The sequence below is a fragment of the Colias eurytheme genome, chromosome 26 (genome assembly GCF_061535395.1).
Source record: "Colias eurytheme isolate Ceu_HAF_F1 chromosome 26, ilColEury1 Martin Lab GWU primary, whole genome shotgun sequence".
Classification (NCBI taxonomy): Eukaryota; Metazoa; Arthropoda; class Insecta; order Lepidoptera; family Pieridae; genus Colias; species Colias eurytheme.
Window position 1 is genome coordinate 8,622,381 of NC_143005.1, and position 10,895 is coordinate 8,633,275.

The 10,895-nt window shown below is 37.7% G+C and overlaps 1 protein-coding gene across 2 annotated transcripts; it reads left to right on the forward strand.

The window, feature by feature from the left end:
- Positions 1-4,299: 4,299 nt before the first annotated feature.
- LOC149897318 (uncharacterized) lies at positions 4,300-8,005 on the forward strand. 2 transcript variants are annotated; one of them, XR_016458206.1, is made up of 2 exons: positions 4,300-6,666; positions 7,775-8,005. XR_016458206.1 is itself a non-coding variant. In XM_090116746.1 (2 exons), the coding sequence occupies exons 1-2, from the start codon at positions 4,399-4,401 to the stop codon at positions 7,787-7,789; spliced, it is 1,617 nt and encodes a 538-aa protein (XP_089972872.1). In that variant the 5' UTR covers positions 4,300-4,398; the 3' UTR covers positions 7,790-8,005. The 2 variants fall into 2 exon arrangements, 1 of the variants encoding a protein (XP_089972872.1); XM_090116746.1 differs by having other exon boundaries at positions 4,300-6,000.
- Positions 8,006-10,895: the final 2,890 nt, after the last annotated feature.

The window sequence follows — 10,895 nt, forward strand, 5'->3', positions numbered from 1 at the left end:
ATGTCTTTTGCCGGAATTAGACATTTAACTTCTACTAGTCCCATTTTCCCTTTTTGATAAAAAAATTTACTTTATAAAGTAATTTTTTTAGATATTTCTCGTTATACTTTTAAAAAGTTATTATTGTCATTTTGCTCATTAGGTAAAGTAATTTCGATATCAGTTTTAAGTTTTTTGATACCTGCAATAATAACGTCATAATAGCCTGCACATACTTATCGATTACACCCTGTATACAATCCACCATCCACATTCATAATGTTTTCCTGTCCTCCTCTCCTTTACGCTGTTCACCGATACATTTTAAATGAGTAAATCTGCTACCACTGAAGGATGTTTCATTGTGATCAGCAAATTTTCACCACTGTTGTCGATTATTTGTTTTTCATTTTTAATCAGCAATTGGGAATCATCAGTTTTGTTTTTTGCAGATTGGTGATGTACCCTAACAATACGTCGAAAAGGGAAAGCATCAACGAATTATCGTTTTCGTCCTCTTTTTTTATTCTTCGCGTCTCTGTTACTTCTGTTTGTTTAGTTCTCAACCCCACTGAATTTTGATGATGTGATGATAATCCATATTCGTTTTAATATTGGTACTTAGAGTTGGTAGACTAAACTAGAAATGGTGGACAAAATTTGTCAGCGCGTCTGTAAGATCAGAATATAAAACCAACATCCTGTATTTAAGTTACAAAATTAATAATCAAACAACATGCCGCTACGTTGAAAATGACTAGAAGAAAAAATTAAAACACCTCGGATCAATTTTGGAGTAAACAAATCATTTTCCCCGTATGGGGATTTCCCCGGATGAACTTGGGAAGTTCAAGTTCTCAATACAAGTTTATATTATATTTCGTATTTCTCAAACGAAAAATAAACATTTTTGGAACTTCAAAAAAATTATATTATAAGAAAATTTATGAGCTTACTTTAGTTTTAAAGAAATATACATCCCTTTACTGACACCCCGTAAAATAAAGAAATTGTTGCCAATCACCTTTGCAATCTATTTGGTTTCATTAACTTTATGTTCGAAGATAATTTTTTTTCTAGTAGTTACACGCGTATTTTTTTCGTTTATTTTCCATATCGAAATCAAATGTTTAAAAATACGAATATTTGCACAAAACTAAGATAAAAATAATCAATTAACAAAAATATTAAATTTAATGAAGTAGAGCAACTTTCACTTCGGTATGAAGGAAAATCGAGCGTAGAGCACACGTCATAACGCTCCGGCCCAAGGAGCGCGACTAAAGAAATTCGCTAGGATTTTTCCTTATTATTTTAAATATTTTTTTAATATTTAAAGAATTATCAAAATTCAAAAAAAAATTTTTTTAAAGGATTAATACTCATTGGTCTTCAACCAACTCGAATAAATTAATGGAAAAAATAACTTTTAGCAGTATTTATCAATCGATTTTGTGAGGCAAAAAATGGGAAATTTAATGAATTTATAACGTTCTAATTAAGAAAATCATAAGTTTTTCGGCAATTGTATTCAGCAGTTTTTAATAACGACTATATAAGGATAATAATGCGCTGATCAGATTGTGTAAATTGTAATCGGTTGCAACGTAGTGAGTGCACAAACTTAGCTCGAAATGATTTTGGGGGAAAGAGACTTATCTTGAAGGCCTGATTAAGGTAACATAAAGTAACTTTATAAATGTGAAAAAAAACACGCGCATTGCGTATATAACACTAATTGATAAACAAGAAAAAAAAAATCAGTTTATCATTTCATTAGCCGGGAAAAAATTGTCAAATAACTTGTTGAAAACGCAATTTTGCTAGACTGCAGCCTTAAATGAGAAATTTTAATGAATTCTTGCGATATTCGGTTTACATGGAGTTATAGTGGCTAGATGTGCTAAAATTGTATTTGACGGAAGAAGGGGCCCAAAGGCTATTTTTAAAAAGAGTGACGTCAGCAATTCTGACGTCACCATCATCAGAGCAGGCGCTCAGACTCGAAGTAGAACGCCCGCGGGTATTTTACTGCCTTTTTTAATCTACGTGGAAATTATAGAGAGAGCTCCGAACGCTCCGACGGCCGGCGAGTGAATGTGCTCTGTGCCGTCGGGCGATCGCATTTAAAGCAAACCATGACTCACAAGAATTAGTTTGAATGTTGCCACTCGAATTTTTACAATGAATTTTTATCATTTTTAACAAAGATTAATTATTTCGTTAATTTAATTATTTCATTAGTGGTTGATTAATGAATCAACCACTTATTTAAAAAGATCAAAGTAAACTTTAGCTAGTTATAATTATTTAGTAGTTTGAGGGTAGTCGTTTATCGTCGTTGCGCCGACATATTAGTTAGGTGATAAGTAGTCTTTAGTTTACTAATTTGCAGTGTTACAATATTGTGTAACGGACAGTAATATGTGTTCTGTGGTAACGGACGTGACGTCGCCTGTCACCTCCGTCAAGCCAAGCCGCCATGTTGACATCCCCTCCTGCCAGCCGCCATGCCACCGCCATGCCTACCAGCCAGCCACGCGGAGGGGATAAGCCTATATTAGAGGTCCGCGCCGCAGTCCAAAAGCCCAGCGGCGGCGCGCCGGGTGCGGCACCCGGCGCGGCGCGGCGTCGCCGGCGTGGGCTAGTTATTTTTAAAGTTATTAGGGGGTGGGCGGGCTCCGGGCAGTAGAAAAATCACTCTTTAAGTTTAATAAAAAAAATATTTTTATTAAAATCAAGTAGCTTAACTATTTGGTGATGTACATGATAATTATAAAAATTGCCAATAATTTATTGGCAATGTTATGTCAGAGCAAGCAAAGGAGCAGGTGGGCCACCTGATGTTAAGTGGTCACCACCGCCCATAAAGAGAGTAGAAGTGTTACAGGTGCTTTGCCGGCCTTTTATGGACAAATAAGCTCTTTTCTTGAAGGCCCCAATGTCGTAGTTGTTCGGGAACACCGCAGGTGGCAAATCGTTCCATAGTTTCACCGTACGCGGAAGGAAGTTGCGGGTGAAGCGGACAGTGGTGGAGCGCCAACCATCCAGATGGTGCGGATGGAACTGGTTTTTACGGCGTGTGGTCCGGTGGTGGAACTGTGCGGCTGGTAAGAGGTGGAACAATTCCTCAGAGCACTCCCCATAGTAGATTCTGTACAGTATACAGAGAGACGCAACGTCTCTTCGCACTGACAGTGGATCCTATCGGAAAGCCTACGGTCATCGACAATTCGAGCTGCTCGACGTTGGATGCGGTCAAGAGGAAGGAGTTGATACTGTGGGGCTCCGGCCCAGAGATGAGAACAGTACTCCATATGTGGTCGCACCTGAGCCTTGTACAGCTGAAGTCGGTGGGCCGGCTTGAAGTACTGTCTCGATCTACTGAGCGTACCAAGTTTTTTCGAGGCTAATTTAGCCTTCGCTTCCAAATGACTGCGGAATTGAACGTCACTCGAGATTTCAACTCCGAGGATTCCGATTTTCAGCGATATACTAAGGGGACTACTCTTAAACTGATGTTCTACGACAAACGGGGTCTTTTTAGCGGTGAACGCGCAAACCTGTGTCTTTAGGGGATTGAACTCGACAAGATTAAGTTCGCCCCAATCCGAGACTTCTTGGAGAGAAGACTCGACTTCAGACACAAGTTTGTTTCGACTCTCATTGAGGATTTCCTTTGAGGTGTTTGCACGGCCGGGATAAAGAGCATCCCCCGTACTGTCGTCTGCATAGTGCATAGCAATGAATGTTACTGATTTGTAACAAATCATGTTTATAATTATCATGGATAAAAATAATTTTGTTAACTTTTGCAGGACTTAGACGCGATCTCTTCGCAGTTAAGACTAGCCCAGCTACAGAAAAAACCCTTTCATTTGGCGTGCTTGTAGCTGAGATAGATAGAAGCGATCGCGCTAATCCGGCAAGCCAAGGAAAAACAACTTTTTTTTGTTCCCAGAACTTAAGAATGTTTTCCTCTACATCTCCTAAATCTGAAGGGTTAGCCGTAGCCAAATATCTCCAACACTCTTGAGCGACGTCGTCATCCTCATCAATAAATCTATTGGAGTGTTTTTTGGCTAGCTTTTGGAGTAAAACATCTGGCATCGATATAGTAGAGTAGACATTGTCTACTATATCGATGCGACGTTGCCGTGTTGTAGACAACAACGCGTGCGTGACTCATGGTTCGCGCGCAAAATTTGAACTCGGCGCCAATTTTTCTGTGACCCGGCGGCGGCGGCGGCGCGCCGGGGTCTCTCGGCGGCGGCACGCCGGCGTGGCGCGGACCTCTAGCCTATATATTAGCTTGCCATTGTTAAACGTGGATCATTCTTGTTAAAACTTTCAAAATAAATAAGTGTGTCGTTACGCTGCAATTTTATTTTCACCATTGCTTCACAAATCAGAAGCGGGATGAAACGACGTCGACCACAAGTTTGTCGACCTCCTGACGAATCAATGTCGGAGGAAGATGAGGGTACTTCTTCACCGCCTGCACGGAAGTTGCTCAAGAATCTGCTGGAAAAAGAAGTAGTAAAGGCTTTACGCAACCTGGAAGATGACCCCCAAGCTCCAAATAAGTCAAAAGTCCATCGTGCTGCATCTTTAATCCCGGAATTTGACCCTGATAGTGAGGAATGCACGGTACAAGCATGGATTCGTAAAATTGACCAAATTGGGGAAATAAATGGATGGGACGATACAACTAAATCATTTTACCTACAAGATAAGCTGCGAGGTCAAGCAAAGAAGTGGTATAATCGCCTAGAGAACTACGATTACACGTGGGAACAATGGAAGGATATGCTATTGCGAGCATTTCCTCGATATCGCGATTATGGAAATATGCTTGAAGAATTACTACAAAGAAAGAAGCAACCTACAGAGACGATGACAAAATACTATCAAGATAAAATCGCCATGTGCTTCCGGTGCAAGTTATCCGATAGCGCCAGCGTTTCCTGTATCATTCGTGGTCTGCCACTATCGCTACAACCTAACGCTCGAGCCTTCCAATGCCACACGCCAGGAGAGCTTTACGAAGGATTTTTATGTGCACTTGACGACTATCGTACTTTACCTATCGACACAAGGTTTCATAAAAATTTGGTGAGTAGGCCATCTCACCTGGATAAAAAGTCAATGCCACCCAATGTCGAAACAGACCCGTGTCCGAGATGCAATAAAACTGGTCATTTACTGCGTGATTGCTCCCTACCTGACACACGTACATGTTATAAATGTGGAAATAAGGGACACATTGCTTCACGTTGTTCTACAATTGCCACGGAAAATAGAAGATCTATCTCAACCGACAACATAAAAGAAGTAAATGTACTACGCCCTTATAATGAAATATACAAAAAGGTCGTTAAAGTCGATGGCATCCACGTGAAAGCATACATTGATACCGGCAGTCAAGTCAACGTTTTAAACGATCAAGTATCGAACGCATTGTCATTGGATGTCAAACCGACGAGTGTCATTTTAAAAGGATTCTCCGGTGGACTCTCAACGAGTCGTGGAGAAGTCGAATTTCAATTAGAAATTGACGGTATAACCATGAAATGCCACGCCTACTTGTCTAGCATCAAAATGGCCGATGTTAATCTTATAATCGGCCAGCCTGTCATCAACAGCGAAGGTATGACATTGACAGTTAACAAAGGCCTTGTCGAATTTAATCGTACTCAAGATCCCATTTGCGATATTGAGGCTATCGAAGACCATGATCGCTTTAAAGTCGTCACAGTCAACGAAGAGAGACTTCCACCTGGCTCTTCCATCATTCAAGTGCGGGTTCTCGGAAATAAGGTCGGCAACGATGCGGTTACACCGCCTCGGCATCATGAGCTGCAGGGAGTGGCCTACTCTCTTCCATCCACCCTGCTCACTGGTGAAGACGGGTACATCAAAGTCATCAACATGGGCTGCGAGGTTATCGTGTGGCCGCCGGGAGAGGTCCTAACCAGGGCTGAAAGCTGCCAGGAGTCTCCACTACAGCCAAATAGCCAGGTACTTACCCTTGCTTGCCATAGATTTGCCAATTATAATGCTAATAATAAAGCTTACTAGTGATCAGCCTATTTACCGCCAGCCTTATCGATTATCGCATAGCGAACAAGCAGTAGTTCAGTCTAAAGTGATTTATTAGATGCCGAGATTATCAAAGAGTCTGAATCTAGTTATGCATCTCCGGTCATTTTAGTCAAAAAGAAAAACGGTGACAGTAGGATGTGTGTTGATAACCGTGCCTTAAATGCTATTACCGTAAAAGATAGATTTCCATCGCCAAACATAGACGATCAGGTTTCGAAATTAGCGGGCCACAAATATTTTACGAGTTTAGATATGGTTCAAGGCCATCATCAATAATTACGTGTTAGTAATGAAGATACACACAAAACTGCATTCATAACACCTCAGGCCAGGGTCATTTCGAGTACACTCGTATTCCATTCGGTTTAGCGAACGCGCCATCCGTTTTTATGCGGTTGATAAATAAAATAGTTGAATCTGTAGGTAGAACTAAAAATAATAATGTTAAAAACAAACATGGTAAACGTGAAATTTTGGCATTTCTGGACGATTTACTCTTACCTTCGAATGACGTTATGTCAGGCGATATTTTGCAAGCGGTACTTGTCAAACTTGAAGTAGAAAATTGAAAATTAAACATGAGTAAGTGTTCGTTCTTGCAAAATGAAATAACGTATTTAGGTCATAAAATATCGGCTAAGGCGGGCGATTCAAAGTTATTAGCGGTGTTTCGTTTTCCAACACCGACCAATGTTCATAGTGTGCGTCAATTTATCGAGTTGTGTAGTTATTTTCGTAAGTTTATTTACAATTTTGCTATCATTGCCCGCCCTTTAACCGATTTAACTAAAAAGAAAGCTTCGTGGATATGGAGTAGTGATCAAAACAATAGTTTCGAACAATTAAAAAAGTGTTTGTGTTCCGAGCCTGTGTTAGCTTTGTACGATCCTGTGCTTTGTGTGTAAATTAGGAATAGCAGATTGATGGTACGTTGCGACCCGTTTTATATTTTAGTAGGGTGACAAGTAAAGAGGAAAGCATGTATCATAGTTATGAACTTGAAACTCTTGCCGTTGTAGAATCCTTGCGTCATTTTCGCGTATATATAGTAGGAAAAAAGGATTAAGATTGTTACTGATTGTACAACAGTCCGCGCTACGCTTACTAAACGTGACATTATACCACGTATCGCAAGGTGGTGGCTTTCTATACAAGATTACGATATAAGCGTAGAGTATAGGCCGGGGGAACGAATGAAACATGTAGAATGTAGATGCGTTAAGTAGACATCCAGTAGACACTATGAACGTGAATCGTCTCGAAGTAGCGGATTGGTTTTATATGGTGCAATGTCAGGATACTAAAAGCGAGCGCTAGAATGAAACGTAACTTCAATAGGAAACGAAAATCCGCTCACATATATAAGAAGGGTGATTTATTGCTAACGCGTCAAGCACCTACTTGTTCAGCATCCAAAGTTAACACTAAACTTGACGACTTGCATTCCGGTCCTTATGTCGTAACGAAAGTATTGGGCAATGATAGGTACCAAATTAGAAGTATATAGGGTTTACGTGGGTATAAGAGTTTTAGTGGGTTAGTAGCTGCAGATTCGTTGAGGCCCTATAAAAGTATTGTTACAGTTTCTGATAGTGCTAGCAGTTCGGATGAGCAAATGGAAACCGAAGATCTTATTGATTTATTAGAGAGCTAATTATTTTTGTTGTTCCTGTGGGAACAACTGTTTCAGGATGGCCGAGTGTAACGGACAGTAATATGTGTTCTGTGGTAACGGACGTGACGTCGCCTGTCACCTCCGTCAAGCCAAGCCGCCATGTTGACATCCCCTCCTGCCAGCCGCCATGCCACCGCCATGCCTACCAGCCAGCCACGCGGAGGGGATAAGCCTATATATTAGCTGGCCATTGTTAAACGTGGATCATTCTTGTTAAAACTTTCAAAATAAATAAGTGTGTCGTTACGCTGCAATTTTATTTTCACCATTGCTTCACAATTGAAATGATTTATGTACCTATAAAGTATGAGAGAGATGTATCGTGTATGAATGTTTTTATGAATGCTATATACATAGTACCTATAAAATAGTATTGACACATTAAAATAAAGAAATCGCTATATTTTTGCTGATAAATTATGTAATCTTGATATTTATTTTATCTGTCTATTCCAAATTTCACGTTTGATATAAAGTTTCAACAATTTTGTACTTACAATGTTGCCAGAAGCACTTACAAGTCTCATATTTTTTATTAAAAAGTTAATTTCACGTGAATTTAATAATAGTCGTATCCAGAAATCTATCAGATCTAATTCCATACCCTCTCCGGGAGCAGGTAATTAACTGAAGAAATATTTTAATGAAAATTATTACTGGCGTGCTAATGTTTGCCCCCGATGCTCTATTGTTTGTGATGAAACGAGTTTTACGTGAAAGAGCATCGGTATTGTGGACCTGCTTGAAAAGGCTTGAATGCTAGCTTGGTGCTGTGGCTTTGTCTGAAATTTTATTTGTATTGTAAAGGGTTTTTGCAGCGTTTTAGAAAATAATGATCATTCTATTATATATATAAACGTATGTTAGGTTAGATATATTGAATACTCTATAACGCTAGAACAGATTAACAGATCTAGATGAAATTTGTCCAAACGATAAATTGGGTCATGTAATAGCCACTATGTTAAATTATGTTTACACAATTATTACTATTATTACACAATTATTACACAATTATTATTACTATACACAATTATATTATTATACTCAGTTTTCTATATGAAATTGTATGATTCATAAATAAATAAAATTCAAAATAACTCAAATTACTCGAATGGGCACGTTTTTATTATAGGTTTAAATTATAATAAAAATCCTAAATGTTGAATTATAATTAGTATATAGTTCTAAGGCTTCTGTACAACTATTAAAGAGTTAAATAAATAAAAATAAATAAATTATTAAATGAACTACCCTCACTTAAATAATATAAAACAAATAAATATGTTTAATAACTTTTATAATCTCATACCCTCTAAATTGCTTGAAAGTGGCACTTGAAAATAATTTATACCCATACTAAAGCAATAAGAAAAAGATATTCAATTTTGAAAGTGGAAATATCGAGTTTCATAATAGTCATGTCCGAAGCGGGAGTCGTGAAGAAAAACTTAATAGCATTTGTAGATTGAATCTTTTCGTTCAACGTTCTTATGAAAGAATCATAGTTTTTTCTAGAAAAATCTAGATGCTCAACTATTGGTTTTTGAAAGTACATTCGGAAATTTCGCCCATTATTTAGGAAATACTTTTGTTAAGGATGTAGATATATTTCAGGTAAAATATAAGTAAAATAAAATAAGCCTTTTATTCAGCCCTCAGAGTGTCTTGTTCTCAAAATATCAATCTATACTAATATTATAAAGCTGAAGAGTTTGTTTGTTTGAACGCGCTAATCTCAGGAACTACTGGTCCGATTTGAAATATAAATAAAAAATTCTTTCGGTGTTAGATAGCCCATTTATCGAGGAAGGTTATAGGCTGTGGTTATAGGCTATATATCATCACGGTAAGATCACCAACAGGAGCGGAGCAATGCGGGTAAAACCGCGTGGCACAGCTAGTCAATCAATATAGGTATGTATTATACAAACTCTTATTAACATATAAATTAATGAAAGTGAAAAATTGTATGGAACTTAATACAATTTTCAAAATAGAAAGCTGACAATTGGCTAATTAAAATCCTTCAATAATACACAAGAACACGCGAACGAAGCCGCGGGCACCAGCTAGTTACACAATAAAATTTAAACATCACACTACAATGTACAATAAATTCATTTTCGCCCTTGTGAAACAGGACACACCGAGAAATTAGCATTTTGCAGGAAAACAAAAATTTGGTAAGTCTGTGATGGGAATACCAGGGCCAAATTAGCGACTGCAAACTAACTTTGAAGTTTTTTTGAAGCAAAGATTCTTATTAACATAATTCCCATGATTTTTACGAAGGATCCGTGAATTTTCAAATTATTGTTTTATTGGGAAATGTAACTTTTGAGACCTTTCTGAAACAATCATTCTTATATTGTACATTTCTTTATTGAAGCTTATTTTTAACTAGCTGTGCCATGCGGTTTCATCCGCTTTGCTCCGAATAGAACAATAGGAATTGTTTTAATCTTGATGATATATAACCTATCGGCTTCCACGATAAATGGAATGTCTGTCACTTAAAAAAATTAAAAATTTTATAATTTGACCAGTAGTATCTGAGGTTAGCGCGTTGAAGCAAACATACAAACGTTTCAACTTTATAATATAAGTATTACTTATTATCCAAACAAGATGCAGTATAAATAAAAATATTCATTGATTTATATATACCCCTTATGTTAAACATTTGTGTCATAGTTTCCATTTATGCCAAGGTTCCGCACCGCGCACTCAACTGCTCAATTTTGCTAGTATGCAGATTTCTGCTCAAAACAACAGAACCACGAGTTGAACGGAGCTATAAAAACAGCTACCAATTACTAAACTTTAAGCAAAACTCCATTACCATTATGTAAACCTAGTTTAAAATTATAAACTCGATCCAACAATATGTTAAGGTGCAAATTAATTCGTGGAGTCGGATAACTTTCTGAATACAGGAATACGATGAAGATTCGTATTATATAAGTTTATGGAACGATTTGTGAGGAAAGATTATTATAATATAGTTCTGTAGTCTGTACCAATGGAAGTTATAAGTTATGACTTTGATGTTATGTCTAAAGAAATAGGAAAGGAGAAATAAGATGGTATATTACGAACTTCATTATTAGGTATATAGATTTGCCAGGAAATA